Source organism: Bos indicus x Bos taurus, chromosome 7 (genome assembly GCF_003369695.1).
Source record: "Bos indicus x Bos taurus breed Angus x Brahman F1 hybrid chromosome 7, Bos_hybrid_MaternalHap_v2.0, whole genome shotgun sequence".
In the NCBI taxonomy this organism is placed as follows: Eukaryota; Metazoa; Chordata; class Mammalia; order Artiodactyla; family Bovidae; genus Bos; species Bos indicus x Bos taurus.
This window is the reverse complement of record NC_040082.1, coordinates 29,909,173-29,935,043: the sequence shown is the minus strand read 5'-3', so window position 1 is coordinate 29,935,043 and position 25,871 is coordinate 29,909,173. Positions and strand designations below refer to the sequence as shown.

The window sequence follows — 25,871 nt, the reverse complement described above, 5'->3', positions numbered from 1 at the left end:
GAGTGGGTTACCATTTCCTTCTCCAATGCATGAAAGTGAAAAGTGAAAGTGAAATCGGTCAGTCATGTCCGACTCTAGACACCATGGACTGCAGCTTACCCTTAAGGAAACAAATGTATCTAAAATAGTATAGTAAACAAAAGCAATAACATTAAAAGAAACAAAAAATCCCGATAGATTTAGCATCATTAAGATAAAGACCATCTGTTCATCAGAAGACACAACTAAGAAAGCATAAAGAAAAGAAAGCCACAGATTGAGAAGACAGCTTCAGTGCTTATATTTGACAGCTTTCTCGGAGTTCCAGAATCTACAGAACTACTACAAATCACTAAACTAACAAAATAAAACCCAAGCTTTGAAAAATTGGGCAAAAAAGCATCGACAAGCACCTTACAAAAAAGATAGCCAAATGACTAATAACCATATGAAAAGGTGTTAGACATCATTAGTCATAAGAGAAATGCAAATTAAACCCCAGGGAGATACCATTATTCACTCATCAAAATAGCTCAAATTAAAAAGATGACAAATCCGAGTTGAAGAGGTTATGGAAGTATTAGAATATCTCAAATATCTCATAGATTGCTAGTAAGCAGGAGGTTGGCACAACCACTTTGGCAAATTGTCTGCCAGTGTCTACTAACACTAAACATAGGCTCACTCGATGACTAGGCAAGTCCACTCTTAGATTTATAACCAAAAAGAAATGAGTGCCTGTGTCCACCAAAGATAGGTAGAGAAACTGTTCATAATTCACGACTTTAGAAATAATCCAAATATTCACCAAAAGGAGAAGAGATAAACATAATGTACTATATATTTAGACAATGGATTATTTCCCAATTTTTAAGAAAACTATTGACACATGCAACAGTCAGGATGAACCTCACAGGTATTTTGCTGCAAAAAAGGTCTGACACAGAAGCTGGATGAAATCCAGTGTGTGAAAAACTAATCCAGCGTGAAGGGGGTCAGAATAGTGGTTGTGTGTGTGTGTGTGTGTGTGATTTTTAGATGGGGAATGGTCATCATGGAACTTTCTGGGGTGTTGAAAATATTCTATATCTTGATCTGGATGGTGGTTACAGGGTGCATATAATTATAAAAAAAATCCACTTTACAGTATGTATTAAGATTATTACAGTTTATGCATTTCATTGAATATAGTGAAAGTGAAAATCGCTCAGTCGTGTCCGACTCTGCAACTCCATGGACCATGGAATTCTCCAGGCCAGAATAGTGGAGTGGGTAGCCTTTCCTTTCTCCAGGGGATCATCCCAACCGAGGGATCAAACTCAGATCTCCCGCATTGCAGGTGGATTGTTTACCAGCTGAGCCACAAGGGAAGCCCAAGAATACTGGAGTGGGTAGCCTATCCCTTCTCCAGCGGATCTTCCCAGCCTGGGAATCAAACCGCGGTCTCCTGCCTTGCAGGCAGATTCTTTACCAACTGAGCTATCAGGGAAGCCCTCACTGAATATATTACACCACAATTTTAAAAAAATTTAAAAGAAAGAAAAGAGGAACAGATTTTAAGTTTATGACTGAATTTTCGCAAGGTGAGCTGCCCTGATGTCTTCTCATCACTATCCCCCAAGAGTAACCAGAGTGCTGACTTCTTACACCATAAATTAGTTTTGTGTGTTTTTGAACTTTATATAAATTGAGCTCTGGTATATTGATTCTTCTTTTTCTGTTTCTTTTACTGAACATTATATTTGTGACATTAATTCTGTTGTGTGTAGCTGAAGTTCATTCATTCTTGCTGTATTAGCATTCTAGTGTAGGATTGTACCAAAATTTATTCATGCCACTGTTGATAGACATTTGGGTCATTTCTAATTTATAGCATTGATGTTTTTCGGAGTCTAGTCTGGTTTTGCTTTTAAATGTTCAACACTCTGCTTTTATGATGGGGCTATTTGACTTGTTCCTTTATCTTCTATATTTCTAATAAATTAGAATTTGGGTCTGGCGCTTGATTCAATTCAGATTAAATTTTTTGGCAAAAGACTATATAGGTAGTGCTGTGTACTTTGTCGAGTTTTGCTCCACAGGGGTTGTACCAGAGCATGCTGTCAAGCTTTTCAGGTGCAATTTTAATTGGCATTTTTCTTATTTTTGGTGATGTCAGCAGCTTTTCATATATGTAGGAGCCATTTGTATTTCTTCCTGTGCCCTTTTTGTTCTTATGAGATTTTCCTATCGTTCCTTTGCTTTTTTCTTCTCTAGCTTCAGGACTTTTTATATATTGTAGAGACTGAAACTTTCACAAAAAGTGCTTGATTTCCCAAAGCTCAATAAATCCCTGTGTTTTCTCTTAGTAAGGTCTATGAATTGTTCTGGGTTTATTCAAGGAGAAATGATGACTTCCCTGGGTCCTTTTCTATTTAAAACTGCAAAGTATGAGATACCCACTTTCATCCCCAGTTATACATGACCTTGACAGATACTGTATACACTTTACTGCAAATATGTGCTGGCTTGTTCTTTATGTGGGCTTCCCTGGTGGCTCAGCTGGTAAAGAATCTGCCTGCAATGCGGGAGACCTGGGTTCAATTCCTGAGTTGGGAAGATCCCCTGGAGAAGGGAAAGGCTACCGAAGGGCTACTGACTCCAGTATTCTGGCCTGGAGATTCCATGGGGAATAGTCCATTCCCTGGTATAGTCCATGGGGTCGTAAAGAGTTGGACATGACTGAGCGACTTTCACCGATTGACTGGCTGTTCTTTATGTATCTGACCCCTTGCCAGCTCTCTGCCACACAGCTGTCTCTTCTGCAGCCCACAGTGCATAAGCACGTGGTCCCTCTCCTCAGAAAAGTCTTGCTCTGTTTCTCTGTATTCACTGGGATTTCAGCCTGGCATGTGAACTATCTTCACTTATGTGTCGAGTTCCTTTCCCTTCACTTAGCTGTGAGCTGGGTTGCTCTTCTGACTCCTTCCTTCTTGCTGCCTCCTCTCCAGGCCCAGCCCCTTGCTTCTGCTTTTGAACCCCAGGGGGAAACTCCCTCGTCATCATTTTTCTCTTGTGCTTTTGTCTATCTTCAGTCTTGGCTTCATTGACATCTTTCCTTTCAGCTAACCTATAAGTACATGTTTCTCCGCATCATGAATCTTTCCCTAGAATATGTTTGCCAGTACAGTTTCTCATGTCTGTTACTGTGATGGGAATAGCCAAGTATATTACTATCAGAGCAGTAGGAGTTCTAGACTGGGTCATGGCCTTAGGGAGAATAACAAAGTTTATCACTGTGCCTTTCGGAACCCTAATACTACATAAACCACACACACACACACACACACATGCACGCACACGGTTGAAACTTTGAAACTACAGCTTATCCTTATCCTGGTCCAGATCAAATTCCTGTTTAAGGTAAATGCCACTAATCTTTGTCAGGGAATAATGGTTTGTTCTGTCTCTGTCTAGAACATACTCCTGAGTGGTGGGATGGGAGTGAGCTGCTTGTCTTAGGGACGGTGGGGTGGGGTTTTCTTTTGATTACAGTGAGTCTCCCTCACCCCAGCAGACACGGGTCCATCCGTGGTCCCCACATGGACCCCCACTCTCACACTACACCTTCTCTTGACCCATCATCTCAGATGCTTTCATCTTTTGATGCCTCTACATCTGGATCTCCATCGCAGTCTCCTCTATTGAGCAACAGGCCGAAAATCCAGCTGCAGAGCCTCTCAACATCTCTGCGTGTTCAGAGGCACCTCAAACTCCACCTACCCCAGTGGAGGAAACATCTCTCTTCTTGGTTCCTTTCTGAACTCCTTCTCTGGGGTTCAATGCTCCTCTCCTCCCTAGATGCTTGGGCTAAAACCCTGTCCCGCCCCACTATGAGAGGTGGTTTCATTGAGGGTTTGTTCCTTGCAACTAAGGTTTTCAATGGACATTCACATCAAAACCCAGGCCTCTCTCTCTGCCCAGTGCTCCTTCCACAATTTCAGGGCTAGGGCCACTGCCTTTGTGCAGATTTTAGGAGAGGGCCATGCAAAGATGGTACATATTCAATGTATTTAATGACAATGAAAAGAGCTGTGATTGTGAGTATGAGTGGGAGGAAACAGCCAGTGAGGTGCACCAAATCCCCTCTCAATTTAAGCTAGACTAGTAGGAGGGTCCCGAAACCAGAAACAAGCCTTTAACAGAGTGCTTATTTGTATAACGCGCCCGCCTTCTCTCTTTTTGGACCTAAATCCCTGTGTTTCCAGCCAACCCTCCCACCACGCCCACTTGCCACCCACCTTGCCAGGCAGGTGGGTAGACTGGTGGTCACCTGGGCACGTGGGCTTCTGCCCTTGAAGTTTCAAGGCTGCAGAGTACAAAGAATGCCGAGATCATGGTTTGTATCCACGTGTGGCCTTTTGACACACACGCTAATGAATATATTCCAGGTGCAAATTGTTCTTTCCCACGAGCTGTTTCTGCAGGTCTCCAGCGAGACAATTGCCGGTTCCACTTAACAGGTGACTCAAGGATGGAGCTGAGAGCTGCCTCGTGTTGAAGCCTGGCTGTTTTCTTGCCCTCTTCCCCGGCTTTAGAATTTGTGTTGACAAGTTAAAATACAAAACGCGGAAGCACCCCCACACACCTGCCTGTGGGGGCAGCAGGCTCCACTCTCCTGGCGGGCGCTCAGTGGTGCTTTTCAAGGGCTGAACGGGCAGGTTGCTGAAGTTGGGCAGTGACAACACAGGCCCAGAGGGGTTCACTCACCCCTGCGTTTTTCTTAAAAGATGTCTCTACTTGACGATTACCTGCCTGAGGGTCATCTTTTGAAACCGGCTGAAAAGAGCTTATTTTATAATCAACATTTCCCAGAAATCACTCACAAGCCACAGGCTATGGAAAGAAACAGAGTTTTGACAAACTGCATTCAGTGTACATATTGTCAAAAGTTTGCAGAGCTGAAGGCCAGCCCTTCGAAAATTTTCAGATTTGCTTTTCCAAAGGAATGTTTTTTGAAGCTGCAAATATCTGGAGGCATGGATAAAAAGCAAGAGTGAGATGTGTTGGAGCTGGATTTTCAGGGGCAAGGGGCAACTTTCAGGGGCAACTTTTCATAACTATGAAAAGTTATAGTTCACTTTTTATTTTTCATCTAAGCTTGAAACATCACTGAACTATGGAGGAGGTAATAATTAAGACCCAATCATAAATCAAAACTCTCCAATGTGGTTGATATTCCATTTAGACTAACCCCAAACTCTTTAAGAAGCATCCTGATAGACCAAGTGTGACATTAGTGCTTAAGAAACTGTTGCCTCTATTTCGAAAAGCTTTCTGATGTGTAAAGGAAATAACTGCAAGGGGCATACAGCACAGTCACATTTTCCATTACTCTGATTACTGTGATGCTGTGTTCTGCATTAACTTGGCCAGGCTGTAGTACTTGGTAATTTAATTAAACATGAATCCAGGTGTTGCTGTAAAGGTATTTTGTAGATACAGTTAACACCCACAATCAGTAGACCTTAAGTAAAGGAAACAACCCCTAACAACATGGGTGGATCGAATCTAAGCAGTTGAAGATCTTAGCAGCCAAAGCAGGTTTCTCTTTTTCCTGCCTGATAATTTAAAACAATTGAAATATAGTTGATTTACAATGTTTTTTCAGGTGTACAGCAAAGTGATTCAGTTACATACATATATAATATTGTATACATATTATATCTCTATATGTATATATACACATATACATACATATAGAGATGTGGGTTTGATCCCTGGGTTGGGAAGATCCCCTGGAGGAGGAAATGGCAGGCTGCTCACGTATTATTTTTTATTGAAGGATAATTGCTTTGAGAATTTTGCTGTTTTCTGTCAAACCTCAACATGAATCAGCCATAGGTATACATATATCCCCTCCCTTTTGAACCTCCCTCCCACCTCCCTCCCCATCCCACCCCTCTAGGTTGATACAGAACCCCTGTTTGAGTTTCCTGAGCAGTACAGCAAATTCTCATTGGCTATTTTACATATGGTGCACCTGTATTCTTGCCTGAAAATTTCATGAACCAAGGAGCCTGGCGGGCCACAGTGGGCTTGCAAAGAGTTGGACGTGACTGAGCAACTAAGCACAGTGCAGCATATGTATATATACCTATACACACACACACACACAGAGGTAATTACAAGTTACTGAATACAATTTCATGTGCTATACAGTAGGTCCTTGATGCTTACCTGTTTTATGTACAGTAGTGTGTATCTGTTAATCCTACTTTATCCCCACTGCTCCTTTCCCCTTTGGAAACCATGTTTGTTTTCTATGTCTGTGAGTTTGTTCTGTTTTTATAAATAAGTTCATTTATATTTTTAAGATCCCACAAAAGTGATATCATATATTTGTCTTTGTCTGTCTGATTTCACTTAGTATGATCATCTCTAGGTCCATTCATGTTTCTGCAAATGGCATTATCTCATTCCTTTTTATGGCTAGTATTGCATTGTGTATATATGCCACATCTTTATCCATTCATCTGTCAATGGACACTTAGGTTGCTCCTATGTCTTGACTATTATACAAAGTGCTGCTATGAACAACAAAAGCAGGTTTTTCAGAGAAGAAATTTTGCCTCAAGACTGCAGTGTCAACTGCTGGTTGAATTTCAGCCTGCTGGCCTCCTTTGCAGACTTCAGACTTGTCAGCCTTCACAATTAACTGAGTCAATTCCTTAAATCTCCTTATATATATATACATACATACATATATATACATATATATATGTATGCTAAGTCGTTTCAGTAGTGTTCAACTCTGTGCAACCCTATGGACTACAGCCTGCCAGGCTGTAGTATATATATATACATACATATATATACATACAAACATATACACGTACATATGTATATGTATGTGTATATGTGTGTGCTAAGTAATTTCAGTAGTGTCCGACTCTGTGCAACCCTATGGACTACAGCCTGCCAGGCTCCTCTGTTCATGGGGATTCTCCAGGCAAGAATACTGAGTGGGTTGCCATGTCCTCCTCCAGGGTTTCTTCCTGACCCAGAGATTGAACCTGTGTCTCTTACATCTCCTGCAATGGCAGGCAAGTTCTTTACCACTAGCGCCACCTGGAATTGACATATATATTTCTGATTCTATGGAAAATCCAGACCAATTCAATCACATTTGTGTGCTTAAGTACTAGCAGTAGTTTTTAAGATGGAAATTCAGAACCATTCAATCTGGATGAACCTTCTTCCTGCTCCTCTGAGTTTGTACTAAGTGAATTGACAGCACTCTTAATTTCAATTCAAATGTGACAAAATGCTGTCTAGGGAAGTCAGACAGATGTTTGGGCTGTCAGGCTGCCTGGAGATACACACAGGGGAACTCTAGTGGGTAAGAGCCAGCAGGGAGCACTCACCAAATGAGACCCATAGGGTTCAGACAGGCTTTCCACTCATGACTTGAAACAAAGACCTATAAAGGAGTAAGCTTTGAGGACAGAATGTGAAGAAATCTATGGTGTTAAGAGCATGTTGGGGAAGGATAGGTTTCCTAATCAGATGGAAAAGTCAAACAAGAATATATCCCACAATAGAAGAACACTTTTTACCAAATATAATGACATAGGCAATGAGAATACAGGTAATATGCAACTAAAATCCAAGCCCAACATGTAATGTTAAACAAAGGCTCTAAATGACAAAATTACTGCCATGTGCAAAGAATGGTATTACTCTTTCCATTCTTTGCAAGAATGATCTAGTCTTTGCCCATGAATGAGTCAGTTTCCTAAAATAGAGTTCCTTTCTAAGAAGACCTGCACTCTGCTTACATTTCTCACGACCACTAAAGAACAATTAGCATTAACTCTTTCCAGTCTTCTAGTTTCAAAAAACTCAACGGCCCGTACTAGAAGTGGTAGGGATAAAGAGACCAAGTAGGTGAATAAACAGTTAATCCCACTTGGGGATTGTAAGTAAGAAAAATATGGGAGACCCTTGTAAGTTAATGATTACTCAAGAAAGCAGGTGTTCTTAACCACAAAACCAAGCAGGCTTGCTTGGCAACAAAACCATGCAACAGAAGCAGAAGACATGCCCCCAAACAACAAAACAACAGGGGCTTGAGACCCACATCCTGCCAGTGAGTTCAATAAGTTAATGATCCCTAGGACATGCTCTCTGCACACATAAAAAACAATAACTTGTGGACCTAGCTTGACCACACAGGGAAAAGAAAACCCCCCTGCCCAACCTGGAGGAGGAGCTGATGATGGAAGCATGTCTACTCAAGAAAGACAAAGTTCTTCTTCTCCATCTCCTCACTTTTCCTTTGATTATAAAACTGTAGCCCAGGAAGTTCTCTGTGCATGGCACCACCTCACCCATCCTCTTATAAGCCTCACGAGGATCCTATTCTTATCTCTTTTCCTCTCGCTGAATTCTTTCTGCACTGAAACATAAAGGACTGTGGTACCAGAGCTTTTTGGAGCCCACTGAAACAACACAAAATGATTTTTGAAGCAAGATGCATTTCCAAACTATTCAAAGATTCAAAAATAGAAAAACGGGGGGCGTAAGTCAAGTTATAATCCGTGTCTTTCTCTGTCCCTTTCTGGCTAACTGCTCACCCAATCTTTTTTTTTTTTTTTTCTGTCCTCCACAGTTAGACTACATTTCCCAGGCTTCTTGCAGTTGGATGCGGTTATCTGACAAAGTTTTGGTCAGTGGATTGTGGAAGAAAGTCACGTGTAACCAGTTCCCGGACTGCCCTCGCGGCCAGACCTCCCACAAGTGATCCTCCGTGCTTTTTCCTTTTTGGCAACAGTCCTGGAAATGCCTAGTCGAAGACAGACACCGCAAGGTGGAATGAACCTGGCTCCCTTTATCACCACCTGGAGAGCTACCTGCTGACCGGAAACACCTGTGTTGGACTTCATCTGCGCAATAAACTTCCATGTGTTAAGTCATTGTGATTAGGGTTTCATCTGCTAAAGCAGTGAATTCTCAATCAACATGGTGAGTGAACAGCATTACTTCACTTTTAATGTACTGGAGGGGAAGGGCACACGTTTGCTTTAATCTATTGATTGGGAATGTCATTTATAGCAATGTGGTTAATATAATGAAATGCCAAATCAGCCTCAAATGTGGATGCCACATAGAATTTATTGTAAGATTGAATATACGATAGAAGTGACTTAGCACAGATTTATCAGTTAAAAATAATTTAGAATTTTAACAGCATGGTTCTATTATTTCAGTTTTTCTTTCATTCCCTTTTGCCTTCCTTACAGGTATTTCAAATTCAGTAGGTCCACAGCCAAAATCCAATGCCACCAGAAAATCCTGTTACCTCCAACTTTTTAATCTACCCTGAATCAAATTTTTAACTGCACCTGATTCTCTAGTCTGAATTACCATCATTCCTCTCCTGAACCTGTAATTGGTCTTTATGCTTCTATGTATTTTAAAATTGTAAAATACTTTAAACTATCTGTGTCTTTATACTTTTTACTATATAAAGAAGTATGAAATTGTACATAATCATAAACATGGAATTGTTTTAAGTGTTTACATTTGCTGGTCCTGAGCATGTCATATTTTGGCCACCTGATGTGAAGAACTGACTCACTGGAAAAGACCCTGATGCTGGGAAAGATTGAAGGCGGGAGAAGGGGACAACAGAGGATGAGATGGTTGGATGGCATCACTGACGCAATGGACATGAGTTTAAGTAAACTCTGGGAGTTGGTGATGGACAGGGAGGCCTGGAGTGCTGCAGTCCATGGGGTCACAAAGAATTGGACACGAATGAGCGACTGAACTGAGTGTGTCAGCAGCCTCTTACTGCAAACACCTGGGGCTCTGTCTAGTCATTGGTGTGTTCAGTCACACATAGGTTGGGGGGTGACAACCCTGGGAGTAGCCCCCATCAATGGGTGGGGGATAAATACTCCAGCTTTCCTCCCCTCCATTTCCCAGATATTTCAGCAGTACTGAGTTTGTAACCCAATGGGAACTTGCTCACTGACCTTGAACTGGCCTTCTTACCTTCCCAGTTTGACTTTTCCACGTACCAACTGATGCTTTCTGGTATCATCTATCAAATAAATTGGTATTACTGAGAACGCCACATCTGATGTGTGTGGATGGTACCCTGCTGTAGCTTTAATTTGCATTTCTCCAATTAGGCAGGGACATTTTGGTCATTTGAGTTTCCTCTTCTCTAATTGGCTTCCTTCTTTTTCGTGTCAGTATCTAAGACCTATAAACTCTGGACACTAATAGTTTTCTGGTTATGTTCCTTGCAGAGAGTACCACTGTTTTCGTGTGGTTTGTAAGTCTTCCTCAGTATTGGTTCCTACTTTTCTGTGTGATCTGTCTTTTCCCTCTAGGAAGATTTTAGGACATTTCTTTTTACTTCTGATGGCCTGTATCCTAATTTTACTGCTAAACATAAAGGGCTCTATTTATTAAGTCATTTTTGTAATAAAAATAAGCACATAATACTTCAGAAAGTCTAATCACAACAGACATACCTAATGCAGAAAATAACACTCCAAACTGGTACTGTCAATAGCTTGCTGCATGCTTTCCCCCACACATTAACATTTATTAAACACTTTTGAGTTGATACATAAGTTGCTTCTTAGCAGTTTTTCGTATTTTTCAGTCATCCTTTTTTTACTGGTGCAGATGTTACATTTTATAGACATATTAAATAGTTCTTTATTAATCAACATTTGGGTTCTTTCCAAGTTTAAAACAAAATTTTGCAACAAATATTCTTGGACCCATCTCTTTGTTCAGGAATAAATTTTAGAAGTGGAAGTTCTGGGTCCAAACCCAGAATATTTTGAATTTTAATTGATACTGCTAACTTACATGCTAAAAAGTTTGTACCAATTTATAAGGCAGAAAATGCTATTTTTTTATATTAGTAATCTAAATCTTTGCTAATAAGATGGGTAAAACATGGTTTATTTTTTAATTCTGTGATGTTTAGTTTCTAACTTACCAATTTTGGTTTCTAGCAATATTCATTCTCAATTTATTACCTTTTAAAATTCTAGCCATTATGTGTGATTTTAGATTATCCTTTCTTGTAAAGAGCAGCCAATTCTTGTTCTATCATTGTAACATCCTGTGAAATCTCACTGAAGGTCAGAAACAAAGTTTTTAAAGGTCTCAGACGTTTTCTTAACCATCAAAAGGTAGTCTTGTACCTGTTCATCACTATCCCTGTGGAATGGTCTGTGTGAACAGAATTTTTTTCAGTAGTGTGATCTATATGGAGTAATTCTTAGTCCCTCTTTTGATCTAATTTAATAACGGAATGCTAGTTTTTCTGTTTATTGTCCATTTCTGACCTTTGAACTTACCCCCTAGCTCTACAGGCTCTGGTTTCTTGCCACCAGGGGACTCTCCCACTTTGGGTTATCTTGATAGATATATTCTACCCTAGGTGGTGCTGGTAACCTATTCCTGCCCCTTAATGGGAATTCAGACAGTTATAGCAAGACATGTTTTACAAATGGTATCTGATATAGTCTAGCTAAGATTAATGGGGAATATACAACTATATAAAAACAGATAACTCATGAGAACCTACTGTATAGCACAGGGAACTCTACTCAATGGTCTGTGGTGATCTAAGGTAAGGAAAACCAAAAAACAGGGGATATATGTATATGTATAGCTTATTCACTTTGTTCTACAGCAGAAACTAATACAACATTGTAAAATCGGAAAACATTTTCACATTAATTGTTCTTTTCATATACTTCAAATTTGTACTTAATGCCTTTTTCCTCTTGGACATCCAAAGGAACACCTGGATATCTGTAAAAAAAAAAAGATGTATAATTAAATATTATGCAAATACATCACACATGCAAATAGTAAGCAAAACTTCAAACTCTGTAGAACGCTAGAAAATGAAACGTTTAATTCTTCCTTTCCTTCTTACTCCGAATTCTTCTCCCCCAAACTAACCACTGTTAGCAGTTTGTCTTTATCTTTCCACTGTATTATCCAGCTAATATGAAATTTCTTAAGGACGTTTTCTAAGTCTTAAACTTGGTATCAAATTTCTTGTGTGAGCAAAGGGAAAATAAAATTCAACCTTTAACTGTCAGAGTGGAACTGAAGTTATATGTGATGTATGGTAATTCTTGATTTCTGTTTAATTAGTAGACACAACACCGCTCTAATTCCCCACTGTGTGGCTTATTGCAAATCCTTTACTAGAATCACTGTTTATTTTTTCTGTGCCCTAACACTCACTTAGGTTGGTGTTCCCACCAGCTTCTAAGTCAAAACCCAGGCCCTCCTTTGGGTATATACTTAGAAGTGGGATTGCTGGATCATATGGTAGTTCTACTTTTAGTATTCTGAGGAGCCATATACTGTTTTTCACAGTGGCTGCACCATTTTACATTTCTATCAGTAGTGTGCAAGAGTCCTAATTTCTCCACATCCTTGCCAACACTCTCTCTCATTTTTCTGGTAAGTGAAGTCACTTAGCAAGTGAAGTCCAGTAAGGCTCTTGAAGAGATAATTGCACTTCCATGTTCACTACAGCCGAGATATGGAAACTATAGCGACAAATGAATATATAAAGAAAATATGTATACATAAAATAGACTATCATTCAACGTTCAAAAGAAAAGGATATCCTGCCATCTGTAACAACATGGATGAACTTGGAGGACAATATGCTAAGTGGAATAAGTCAGTCGCGGAAGGACAGTATTGCATGATTCTTCTCACATGAGAAGTCTACAATGGTCAAATTCATGGAAGCAAGAGAGTACAAGGGTGGTTCACAGGGGTTGGGGGAAGGAGGAAACAGGGAGTAGCTGTTCAAAGGGTATATACAATTTCAGCAGGATCAGTCAGTCCTGGAGATGTTCTGTGTGACACTGTGCCTATAGTTTACAATACTGTATTGTATTGATGAGGGTAAAGAAGGAGAGTGAAAAAGCCAGCTAAAAACTCAATATTAAAAAACTAAGATCATGGCATCTGGTCCTATTACATCATGGAAAACAGAAGGGGAAGAGGTGGAAGCTGTAATAGATTTCCCCTTTCTGGGCTCTAAAATCATTGTGGATGGTGACTGCAACAATGAAATTAAAGACGATTGCTTCTTGGCAGGAAAGCTATGACAAACCTAGACAGTGTGTTAAAAAGCAAAGACATCACTTTGCCAACAAAGGTCTGTATAGTCAAGGCTATGGTCTCTCCCGGAGAAGGCAATGGCACCCCACTCCAGTACTCTTGCCTGGAAAATCCCATGGAAGGAGGAGCCTGGTGGGCTGTAGTCCATGGGGTCGCTAGGAATCAGACATGACTGAGCGACTTCACTTTCACTTTTCCCTTTCATGCATTGGAGAAGGAAATGGCAACCCACTCCAGTGTTCTTGCCTGGAGAATCCCAGGGACAGCGGAGCCTGGTGGGCTGCTGTCTGTGGGGTCGCACAGAGTCGGACACGACTGAAGTGACTTAGCAGCAGCAGCAGCAGCAGCAGCAGCAGCAGCAGCAGCAGCATGGTCTCTCCAGTAAACACGAATGGTTGTGAGAACTGGATCATAAAGAAGGCAGAGTGCTGAAGAATTGAGGCTTTCAAACTGTGGTCCTGGAGAAGACTTGGACAGCAAGGTGATCAAACCAGTCACAACATGGATGACCTTACAAACAGAATACTAAGTGAAAGACTTCATTTTATATGATTCTGTTAATATGAAATATCCAGAATAGGCATATCTATAGAGGTAGAAAATAGATTAGTGTTCCCTAGAGCCAAGATGGGAGGGGAATAAAGAGCAGCTGCTAATGTGTACAGGGATTTTTTAGGGGGGTGGTGAAAATGTTCTGAACTTGAGATTGTGGTGATAGCCACAAAACTCTGAATATACTAAAACCCATTGAATTTTATATTTCGAATGGATGAATGTTGAGATGTGTGAATCATTTCTCAGTAAAGATGTTCATATTTTTTTTCCTAAGAGTCAAAAAGCCAGTCCTGTATTTAAATTATAAAGGATTCTAAAGGGTCACAGCTTTGTAAGATGTCTGATTCAGAGCAATAGGGTTTAGAAAGGTATTTTAAAGGTATTTAATATGACGCTGATTCACACAGTAATTTATTCTTCTTGTTAGTAGCAAAAAAAGAAAGGTAAAAAAGAGGGACAGCAGAGATGAGTATCCACAGAAGGTGAGAATCAGATCTAAGCAGCACAGGAGAAAATAAGCTGGGACAACAAAACACAGACAATTTTTAAAAACTGTATATACGGTGGTGGTTTAGTCATTAGTTGTATCCAACTCTTTGTGACTCCACGAACTGTAGCCTGCTAGGCTCCTCTACCCTGGGATTTCTCAGGCAAGAATACTGGAGTGGATAGCCATTTCCTTCTCCAGGGAATCTTGCCAACCCAGGGATCAAACCTGATCTCCTGTGCTGCAGGCAGATTCTTTACTGACTGAGCCACCAGGGAAGCCCCACGTGTATATATATGATTGAAATCAATAATGTGATTTTTCTAAGCAGTCACCTTTGAAGACCACATAAGCAAAAGGCTGTACTTTGGTTGTTTAGGAAATTTTTAGAGTTCTTAGAGTTTCCAGATTTTTTTAGAGCTAGTTAAGAGCCCAAGAAAATCAGTTACACCCTTCATTTGATTCAAGACCATTACCTATATTACTCTAAAAGAAAATGCAAGTGGCTCAGTCATGTCCAACAATGCAACCCCATGGACTGTAGCCTGCCAGGTTCCTCTGTCCATGGAATTCTCCAGGCAAGAATACTGGAGTAGGTAGGCCTATCCCTTCTCCAGCGGATTTTCCCAACCCAGGAATTACACTGTGTCTCCTGCATTGCAGGCAGATTCTTCACCAGCTAAGTTACCAGGGAAGCCCCAACTCTAGAAAGTAATATACTTTACTCTAAAGCTTTATAGTAAATATATATAATATATTTTACCCTGCAAAAGTATGACTTAATTGAGACTGGCCCTCATCATCCATTTATACAGACTTTGCTCTGAATGTTGCTTTTAGGAGGAATTTCCAAAATCAAACTTGGACTCAAAGAAAGACTGTTTTCAACTGAGAATGTCTGAAAGAATGTGTTAAGAGCTAGTCTAAAAGTGTTGGTATAATTAATCTTCTACTCTCCATAGCCAACAGCTGAAAAGTGCCTTTAAACTAAAATGTTTCACAATCAGTTTCATGCTAAAAGCGCAAGTACAGAGTAAACCAAATGTAACCTCTTCTTCCACCTCCACCACTGCTAACTAAGTTCCTTCATCTTTCACCTGGACTACTGTAACCGGCTTCCCTCCTTCACTCCTGTCCCTCTTGCCCACTTCCCGTAACAGAACAGTTAAATCAAAGTGAAAGCTGCGCAGTGTCTGACTCTTTGCCACCCCATGGACTATACAGTCCATGGAATTCTGCAGGCCAGAATACTGGAGTGAGTACCATTCCCTTCTCGAGGGGATCTTCCCAACCCAGGGATCAAACCCAGGTCTCCCCCATTGCAGGCGGACTCTTTACGAGCTGAGCCACAAGAGAAGCCCAAGAATACTGGAGTGGGTAGCCTACCCCTTCTCCAGAAGAACAGTATCATTCTCTATTCAGAACCCTCTAACCTCGCCCTTGGTCTGATCCCTTTCGGTCCCCTCCTCACTCACAATGTCCACAGTGGCTTTCAGGTTCAGGGAACATGCCAGGCTTGTTTCTGCCCTCAGGTCTCTTGCACTAGCTACTTCTGGTTTCTGGAATGATCTTCTCAGGTCTTTGTGTGGCTGGCTTCTTGCTGTTCAGCTCTCAGTGTAGGCGTCATCGTTCAGAAAGGACTTCTCAGAATACACAGAATCTACCACATTGCAGTATTTCAATTCACCACACAGCAACTCTTTGGATGCTTATCTGTTACTCACCCTCCTCCTCCTCTGTTATGAAAAATGTGATCTGGAGCATAGTGATAGTAACATCACCTGTCTAGGTTAGCACTGTATCCCCTAAGGCAGAGGTTTGATCCTGAATAAGTAGAGATCTCACCGAACGAACTAAGGCCGACTCTCTAGATTTCAGCAAAATCATTAAAACCTGAATCTTCCCAAGTGTGTTAAAGCAGATACCCCAAATTCCTATAGTTTATGTCTATAAAACACATTACTACCTTGAATTCTATCTGAAGACACATTCTCTTTTTTATAGTTCTTAAGCAGGAAAGCCAAAGGTGCTTCAGACTAATTGATAACATTTTACTTACTCTGGAAGAAGTTTATATTTTTCAAAATCAATTTCTGGGAAAAACGCATCACTTTCAAATTCTTGCATGATCCTTGTCACAAATAGTCTAACATGGCCTGGCTTGTTCATGGCTTCCTTTGAAATAGAACAAAAGGCATTAATTTCCTTATTTATCTGTGTCTAAAGCTATAGAAACTCTAATATTTTTAATTACCTCCAAAGTATGCTATAATTATCCTATTCTTCACTTTGGGTCCCTGCAAAAGTATGACTTAGCTGAGAATGGTCCTAATCATTTATCAATAGTTACAAAGGTGAATTCAAATATACTCTGGGCTCTAGTTTGCTTGCATCAACTCTTTTTGCATCTAAGCATTCAATTTGTCTTTTATCTTAGGTTGTTGTTTAAGAATTAAAACCCCCAAATTATTTACTTTCCCTCCATGGAAAAAACTTACATATATATATATATATGTATGTGTGTATGTATGTATATATGAATAAGATAGTAATTTCATGAAACTTTGACTAATGAAAATCCCAAGGGCATACTTAGTACCTTTACATAAAATTTAATAATGCTTCAATTTCTCAGCAGATAGTCACAATGCTAGTAGGTAACACATTCTGTCTGTTGTTGCCAATGATTGCATTTGGTCTTATAGAGACAGTGCCACTGCCTATAACACTGTTGCTAGTTTCTACAGAAAAAACTTCCCTAGAACAAATATCTTAAAATTCGAATACAAAGTCAGGAGTCAGTCCCAATCGCAGCTCTAATAAAGCAATAACTCTTGATTGTGAAATAGCTTACAGAGGTAAAAAAAAAAAACAACCCACAAAACCATATACATATAAATTCAAGTGTCTGTGCTCCTTAAGATTCCACATAAAGGTCATAGAACAAATTTACTTTTTATTTTCAATACCATGGCTTCCATTAAATCAGTTTTTTTCTTGCCCCAACCAAATCAATTCTTACTGTACCAAAAATTAGAAAAATTGAAGGGACTAATCACGGTAGCATTTGAAGATCTATATCAAAGTTAATGATATTTGTACAAGTGTATGTATGACTGAGTCCCTTCACTGCTTACCTGAAACTACCACAACGTTGTTAATTGGCTATACCCAATACAAAATAAAAAGCTTAAATTTTGGAAAACAAGTAATAGTTAATGAAATTTGGTCCACTGTTTCTGTACAGAGTCAGATGGTAAATATTTTAGGCTTTGTGGGCCATACAGTTTCATACCTTTGTAGCAAAAGCAGTCATAAACATTAATAAACCAATAGGCATGGCTATGTTCTAATAAAACTCTGTTTACAAAAACAGGCTGGTAGATTTGAATGTTCTACAAGTCATTATGATGTGAAGTAATCCCTAGTGAATTATCTACCTAGGGATTCTACTTCTTTATTTATATGCGTTTAGATATATCAAATTGTATAAATGTATTTAAGTACTTATATCGTTTAGAATCGGAGAAGGCAATGGCATCCCACTCCAGTACTTTTGCCTAGAAAATCCCATGGGCAGAGGAGCCTAGTGGGCTGCAGTCCATGGGGTCGCTAGAGTCGGATATGACTGAGCGACTTCATTTTCACTTTCATGCATTGGAGAAGGAAGTGGCAACCCACTCCAGTGTTCTTGCCTGGAGAATCCCAGGGACGGGGGAGCCTGGTGGGCTGCCGTCTCTGGGGTCGCACAGAGTCGGACACGACTGAAGCGACTTAGCAGCAGCAGCAGCAGCATCATTTACAATACATTTTCAAGTGACTGCAGTATTGAATCATTCAAAATATGATAGACACTGAGGAAAAGACAGGATTTATTTTCTTAAAAAATTCATACTTGGCCAAAAAGACCAACGAAAAATGTCCATTTTCCGCCTATTACAAATGGAAGAAATAAAGGTTGTAGAAAGAGGAACACAAAAACCAAGAATTTTTATAATATATATATATTATATATACCTCTTCTTTCTAAAATAATTTCAGTGTTCGTGTATTACCACAAGCCACCAAAGAAGAGGGGCTGACTTTTTTTCCTCCCCATAAATGTTCATCTTTCATCAATGTTATAAAATTCTATGTATTAACCTCAGCATTTTCTAAAGCTGGAGGTCTTCTGGTATCAAGCAAAAGGAATTATTTTCTATTTTACATACTGTCTTCCTTTATGATATGAAATCATGTAACACTTTCTCCTTATCCTCATTTTAAACGAAAACTGCTGAGGGAGTCTTCTGTTTTTAATTAGCTCATATCCATCTAGTCACTGTATATCAATGGACAGCCATAGCCTTTCCTCGGTAAGGAACATATTTATCCTGAAAAACAGATGATAACTCAGTGTATGCAGGGCACATACGGAAAAGTAAACAATGCAGTGCAAATACAATTCTCAGGAAGGGTTTAGAATGTTTTTAAAATTGGAAACATCAACTATTTTGAATTGAAAATAAATTGGTATAGACCTAAAAACTTATTTTAAAAGTTTCATTTAGTTTGTCTGATAGTGTTGAAAAATGAGTAATTCAAACTGACAGTATGTCTAACTTATAGAAATAACACGCTTTGCTCATGGCTTATTTTTTCAAAGTTCAGATGGCAGGGAAGCTGAAAGAGGGTAGACTATTTCTTTATATTCACAGATAATTTTTCTTACCTTATAAACAGAACTGCCTCCCACTATCCAAACCACGTCTACTTTATTTGTTAATTCTGGATCTTCAATAAGTTCTAAGGCATCATCCAGACTTTTGGCAAGAAAATGAGCTCCCTTTGGAGGTTCCCTGAGGTTAACAGAAAGAATTACACATAATATTTACAAACACCATTCATATTAGTAAAATAATCTGACTAGGAAGCAGTAATAATAAAGTAAAAATCATCATAAACATAAGACCTTTCAATAAAAAGCATTTAGCATCAGTATGGCCCATGGCCAATAATTCAACCCTTATTTATGTACAGTCCACAATGAATCAAAACCAAAACCACCTGTGATATCGCATGGTATGTGTGTTAGAAAGATCAGAACGGTAGTTGTTTCTGGAGGGAAGGGGTAAAGATTCACCAGTAAGGGACTCGAGGCAGCTTTCTGGGAGTGACAGGAACGTTCTCTATCTTTGATATGGGTTACACAGGTGAATGTTGTTGCTGAGTTGCTAAGTCATGTCTGACTCTGCGACCTCATGGACTGCAGCACACGGTGCTTCCCTGTCTTCCACCATCTCCTGGCGTTGGCTCAAACTCATGTCCATTGAGTCAGTAATGCTATCTAACCATCTTATCCTCTGCTGCCCTCTTCTTTGGCCTTCAATCTTTCCCAGCATCAGAGGCATAGGTGCATACATTTGTTAAAATGTAGGAAATGTACACTTAAGACAAAAATGTACATTTTGTTGTACATAGTATTTATTTCAAAAGAAAAACAGTAAAGTAATATTAAACTCTAGTTTTCCAAATTTATTTATGTTGTAGCGTGTATCAGTAATTCATTCCTTTTATTGTGGAATAATATTCCATAGCATGGATATAGCACATTTTGTTGATCCATTCATCAGTTGATGGACATTTGGGATGTTTCCATTTTTTGGCTACTATGAATGATGCTGCTTTGAATATCTGTGTACAGGTTCTTATGTAATTATGCCTTCATTTCTCTTGGGTATATACCAAGGGGTGGGATTGCTGGGGCATATGATGATTCTGTGTTTAATGTTTTGAGAAAATGCCTGTTTTCCAAATGTGGCTGTGTAATATTTCTTTTAAAGCCACAATTGGATTGTCTAAAAAGCTTTGGAAAGGCATTTTTTTCCTATACCTTATTAAGGAAACACTTACCCAAAATGACTAATATCTGGCAGCAAATTTTGGGGCTACTTTGAGGATTCAGTTTCTTTTTACCCTGGGGGTGGTAGTGGTAAGAAACTGAACCTATCTTAAAAGCTTACATGAATTAGATATTTACCTGTGTGAATCTCCCCACTGTTATTTAGGACCTAGCAGTGCCTGGCACACAGCAGGTGCTCAGGATATATGTGGAACTGACCACAAGTAGGGAAGCAGAAGGAAGGATAAAAAATAAAATGTTTCCCTAACTGGAATCCTTATTTCCCTGGTGTGCTTGGTAATAAAGATTTTAAATTTTCTCTTGGTTATAAAGATTTAAAATTTTCTCTCTGCCTTATAAAAAAAAACTGAAATACACCAACAAATGTTATTTATAAATACATAAGAAAAAACCAAATCCAAGTATATACACCACAGGGGGTCATAAGGAAGAAATTGGAGATATTCTTCCCCAACTGAAAATCTCCCCCACTGAGATTTCTTTATGTTCGTTTTAGCTCAAGCTGGCCATAAATAAACTTAAATAGTATTCAAGAATATGTTATTAAAGAGTCTCTGGGAATGGCAATACAATCAGTGAACCTACCAAGTAAAGAGATCATCAGAATATCCTAGCAATCAGGAGAGACCAGCATGAAGACTGGGGCAGATGGCAAGACATATTCCCCTACCCAAAGGCAATCAGTGCAAATATTCTGGTATACTTTCTTTCATGTTTTTAACCTATACCATACTAGGAGGGATTTGGGAGAAAATCTACACAAGCCTGAATCCCCTTAGGCTATAGTTGTGCAGTGTTTTTTTCCTTCCCATGGTCTTTGATATATTCACTTGGCTAGGCTACAGTACTCAGTTATTTAGACAGCAATCTAGGTGTTGCCATGAAGGTATTTTGTAGATGTGATTAAAGCTGATAATTAGATGACTTTAATCTGGGTGGACCTAATTCAAGGGGTTGAAAGGTCTTAAGAACAGATCTGAGGCTTCCCTGAAGAAATTTCCCCAGTGGGCAGCAGCTTCAGCCCCTTCTAGAGTTCCTGCCTATCCTTCCTGATGGTCTGCCGTCTATGGGGTCGCACAGAGTCGGACACGACTGAAGCGACTTAGCAGCAGCAGCCAGCCCCCACAATGGTATAATTCCTTGCAATAAAAGTCTTTTACCTATCTATCTGCTACTGGTCTGATGCTCTGGTTGAACGCTAATAATACACATGGGAAAGGAATATTATGACCCTTGTTCTTAAGCAAGCAGTACCCTAGGATACTGCATTCTTTTTCTGCTTAGATTATTAGTTTAAGAGAGAATAATTACCATGCCAATTCCAAACTTCCTCTTAAGGTATAATTCAGGTGCTCCCCCACCCCCCAAATCCCTTGGGGTTCAGGAAGTTATCTTAGTGAGCTAGGACCAATGTAAACAGTAACAAAAAGAAACAAAATGGAAAGCCCCTGTAGAGTAAATGCCATGGAAGCCTTGATGCCGGACAAAGCACTGGAGCTGACTTGATGAACAGCCTTAATGCTATTACTTGAACCACCTCTCCCTCCTCACCCTGCTGAGTCCCCAGGGCATTTCCAGGCATCCAGATCTATGTCACCTAATGTTAGACTGGTGAACAGAAAAATTCCTTGCACAGGTCAACAAAAGACACTCCTGAGAATCCCTGGGAAATGCTTCCATTTCAAAACTTTGAAATTTTTAACCTTCAGACTTTGGGTAAAGAGCCTAAGTACAAAATATTATTTGGGTGTTGTGGTAAACTAGAAATAACAGAGCACAAGATGAAATAACACAGCACAGTTTTTAGCTTATTTGAAAACTTACAGTATTTAGGGATAGGTACAGAGAAAGGATAACCACTTAATTTTGGTAAGTTCCAAAACATATGTATTTTGATTTTATGTGAAACTAGAGTTTCTTAAGTTACATTATATAACATATTTAAGTTTACTGAATAATGGTTCAAGGAAACTCGCAAATCTATTACCATAGTTAGATTTAATGTAACTTGTCAAGTGATGAAATCAATCCCTTGAGTAACAGAATAAGTTACTGTCATGAGGCATACATAACTTCTACTTCATTTTCTGTAATCACCTTTATGATATTAAGTAGTTTCATCCATAGTAATATTCATACTATTTCAGTCATATACTAACCCTCTACCATAAGAAATGGAACACGATTTTCTTGCCGTGAATTTGTTATAATACTTACTTGAGTTCTCTACTGAGAACTATGTTAATTCTGTCCTTTAAAGGTCGATTCTTCTCTGGAATGGAGAACCAGGTCTTCCTACCCATAATCACCAAATTCTGTTTACCTTTAAAATCACATGGAAAGAATAAATATATTTTGAGAGCATACATATATATTTTTATATACTTATACATACATGCATAGATATGACGGTCATAGTGACACCTAGTGGATCTGCTTTAAAAATTAAAATTTAAAACAGCTTTACCAAAATTTATCATGTCATCCATTATCTAAGTCTAATAACTATTATTCCCTTTGCCTTTAGCCAATTTATAACCAATATATAGCTTTAACCAACTGTAACCATGTATATTATAGTAGTTAAAAGCAAAGATACTGGGATGAAGTGCTAAAATTGAATGTATTGTCATCTACTAAGCAAGTCATATTTATTTCCTGTGCTTTATTTTCCTTACCTATAAAATGGAGATAACAATGGTTCCTACTTGTAGAGTTGTTATGGGTATTTAAGACTTATTTATTGTTATGGGTAATTAAGTTGTTAAGGGTATTTAAGGGCTTCCCTGGTGGCTCAGATGGTGAAGCGTCTGCCTACAATGCGGGAGACCTGGGTTTGATCCCTGGGTTGGGAAGATCCCCTGGAGAAGGAAATGGCAACCCACTCCAGTACTCTTGCCTGGAAAATCCTATGGATGGAGGAGCCTGGGAGGCTACAGTCCATGGTGTTGCAAAGAGTCGGACATGACTGAGTGACTTCACTTCACTTCACTTCTGGTGGCTCAGCTAGTAAAGAATCCACATGCAATGTGGCAGACCTGGGTTCGATCCCTGGGTTGGGAAGATCCCCTGGAGAAGGGAATGGTACCCACTCCAGTATTCTGGCCTGGAGAATTCCATGGACTGTATAGTCCATGGGGTCACAAAGAATTGGACATGATTGAGCAACTTTCACATATATACATTATTTATATTTGCATACTTTATATATTTAAATTACAGTAATTTTTCTTAAAGATAGCTGCTTAATATTCCAAGCAATGAGCTTAAAAAACATTATCAATTGTGCCTCTAAGCTTCTCTTTCAACTATACTGCTTCTATAAAAACGTTACATATGTAGCTTCCAATTTGTTTAATTACTTAGGAGGGAAAAACCTTGGGAGTTGGCTATCTGGATCAAAGGAACATATACATTTCTATGATTCTTGACATGTTCTGAGAGACTATCAAAGGAGCGCATGTATCTGTTTTCTTAAAGAATCATCATTAGTTTGATTTTTTCAAAACAAAAACATAAAATTTACAAACTGCAAAAAATTTTATTTTCCTTCAAGAATAAACAATCCCCCTCCCCCCCCCATAATTCAGAGAATCCTTATACAATATTCACTATATTTGCAAGGACAGAACTTTATGTGTTCAATAAGGAGATTATCAACTATTAATGAAGCTAACAGGTGAGGAATTCTGATGAGGAAAATGGCACAGATCTGACCTAACAACTAAGGTAGAAATGATGAATGAAGGACGTAGGGAGACAGCCAAGACATCTTTGGTACCCTTTCATCCAAGAAATACTATATTTACTGAAAACAAGCAAACAGGCAGAGGATGCTCTTCTTATTAGCAGGCCATACTTAGGATTTTGAGAGCGTTAATGTCAATCCTTTGCCTTAGAGCTCTTGCCATCTTGTCTCGACCAGTGATTCAAGGGCCAAATCCAAGGACCTTTTATCCCTGCCATTACAGTTATGCTGCATCTGCTCCTTTCCGATTTATGGTTCCCCTGTTTACTCTGCTTCTGCTCCTCCAAGGAACAAAGATACACTCTTCTTAGGCTTTAAATGGTCCTATCCCTCATGCCCATATTCTTTTCCCTGGTTATCCTCTTCTTGCCAGTGGTTCAATTCACCTCGTTCCCTGACCTTAAGTTGTCTGGAATATCCTACAAGCACTTCAAAATTGTCATCATTAGAGCTGCTCACTATTTCCCATGTCACTCAGACTATCAAACTGGAAATGAGAGTTCATCCTTGCCTTACCGCACCACCTTCAACTTTCGGATCTCCAAATTGAGCATCTTGTAACGGTTTTTTGCCCTTTGTCCTCTCCATTGCCATTCAGACATTATCATCTTACAGCAGCAGCGATTTCAAAAGCCGCTTTCGTTCTCCTTTGCGGGCTCTGACCTCCAAAGAAGCCTTTACCTAGCTTCCAATTTTGCCCAATACCTGAATTGTACGGAGCCTGGTGGGCTGCAGTCCATGGGGTCTCGAAGAGTCGGACACGACTGAGCGACTTCACTTTCACTTTTCACTTTCATGCACTGGAGAAGGAAATGGCAACCCATTCCAGTGTTCTTGCCTGGAGAATCCCAGGGACGGGGGAGCCTGGTGGGCTGCCGTCTATGGGGTCGCACAGAGTCGGACACGACTGAAGCGACTTAGCAGCAGCAGCAGCAACGCGCCCACATAAAATTTCAAATAAACTTTTTTTTTAAGGAATGTTTAATGAGTCTTGGGAACTGTATACACATTGATGTTAAGACAAAAGGTCCAAGACTAACATGAGCAACTTTTCACTTAAGTAAAATTTGCACTGGTAAGCTTTGGCACCCCACTCCAGTACTGCTGCCTGGAAAATCCCATGGATGGAGGAGCCTGGTGGGCTGCAGTCCATGGGGTCGCTAAGAGTCGGACACGACTGAGCGACTTCGATTTCACTTTTTCACTTTCATGCATTGAAGAAGGAAATGGCAACCCACTCCAGTGTTCTTGCCTGGAGAATCCCAGGGGCAGGAGAGCCTGGTGGGCTAACGTCTATGGGGTCACACAGAGTCGGACACGACTGAAGTGACTTAGCAGCAAGCTTCCTCAGGCAAGACCTTTCGCAAACTTGAAGCACTTAAAAATGCCACATTACCTTCTACTGAAGAGACTGTAGTCATTCTCTGGAAATACTGGAATTCATTCCTACAAGTTAAGAGAAACACGCAGTTCCTCAGAATGTGATCCCGTGGGCTTAAGCTCTAAAGCCCCGCGACAAACGGGGCGCTGGTTGCGGGGGGGGGAGGGTACTTCCAGGGCAGGGTAGGAGCCGGGCAGCTAGAGCAGGACGTAAATCAATAACCTGCCGCCAGGCTCCGGACGCAGAATGAAGCCCAAGCCTAGCTCTTGCCAGCTCAGGTCACGAGACCGACCCCTCCTTCTCCCAGCGTCGGCCGACGCGGCCCAGGTATCCCAATCAAGGGCGGTTGGCGCCAGCTTCCATTCTCGACACCCCACCCCCCACCCCCCGCCCCGGACTCAGCAGATACCTGAGCGGTGGCCAGGGCAGGTTTCCGTTCTTGCCGATACCCATGTTCTGGGACACAGCAACGATGCAGTTTAGTGGACGAACCATGACAGCGGCAGGAAAACACTTTCTAGCTAGCTGTGGACCCCGACCCCGGCACGGTCCGGCAGCTTGGCGCGAAATCTTGGGCGCCCCGCCCCTCCAGCCCTATTTGTGTAGGCGAGACCGCGCCCCCGCCCCGCCTCCCGCCCCGGCGCAC

At 40.2% G+C, this 25,871-nt stretch overlaps 1 protein-coding gene and 1 long non-coding RNA gene across 4 annotated transcripts in view; one reads left to right on the top strand and one right to left on the bottom strand.

Annotated features, from left to right (window-relative positions):
- LOC113895051 overlaps window positions 1-11,308 on the top strand; it is a 40,383-nt gene extending 29,075 nt beyond the window's left edge. The window contains exon 3 of the long non-coding RNA XR_003511746.1: window positions 8,633-11,308. This is a non-coding gene — a long non-coding RNA (uncharacterized LOC113895051). The remainder of the gene's footprint in view (window positions 1-8,632) is intronic.
- Window positions 10,538-25,842, bottom strand: DHFR (dihydrofolate reductase). 3 transcript variants are annotated; one of them, XM_027545711.1, is made up of 6 exons: window positions 25,635-25,841; window positions 25,241-25,290; window positions 22,314-22,419; window positions 18,906-19,032; window positions 16,254-16,369; window positions 10,538-11,811 (listed from the first exon to the last, which is right to left on the bottom strand). In XM_027545711.1, the coding sequence occupies exons 1-6, from the start codon at window positions 25,718-25,720 to the stop codon at window positions 11,733-11,735; spliced, it is 564 nt and encodes a 187-aa protein (XP_027401512.1). In that variant the 5' UTR covers window positions 25,721-25,841; the 3' UTR covers window positions 10,538-11,732. The 3 variants fall into 3 exon arrangements, with proteins under 3 accessions (XP_027401512.1, XP_027401514.1, XP_027401513.1); XM_027545713.1 differs by lacking the exon at window positions 25,241-25,290 and having other exon boundaries at window positions 10,551-11,811; window positions 25,635-25,842; XM_027545712.1 differs by lacking the exon at window positions 16,254-16,369 and having other exon boundaries at window positions 11,710-11,811; window positions 25,635-25,774.
- Between the last annotated feature and the right edge of the window lie 29 nt (window positions 25,843-25,871).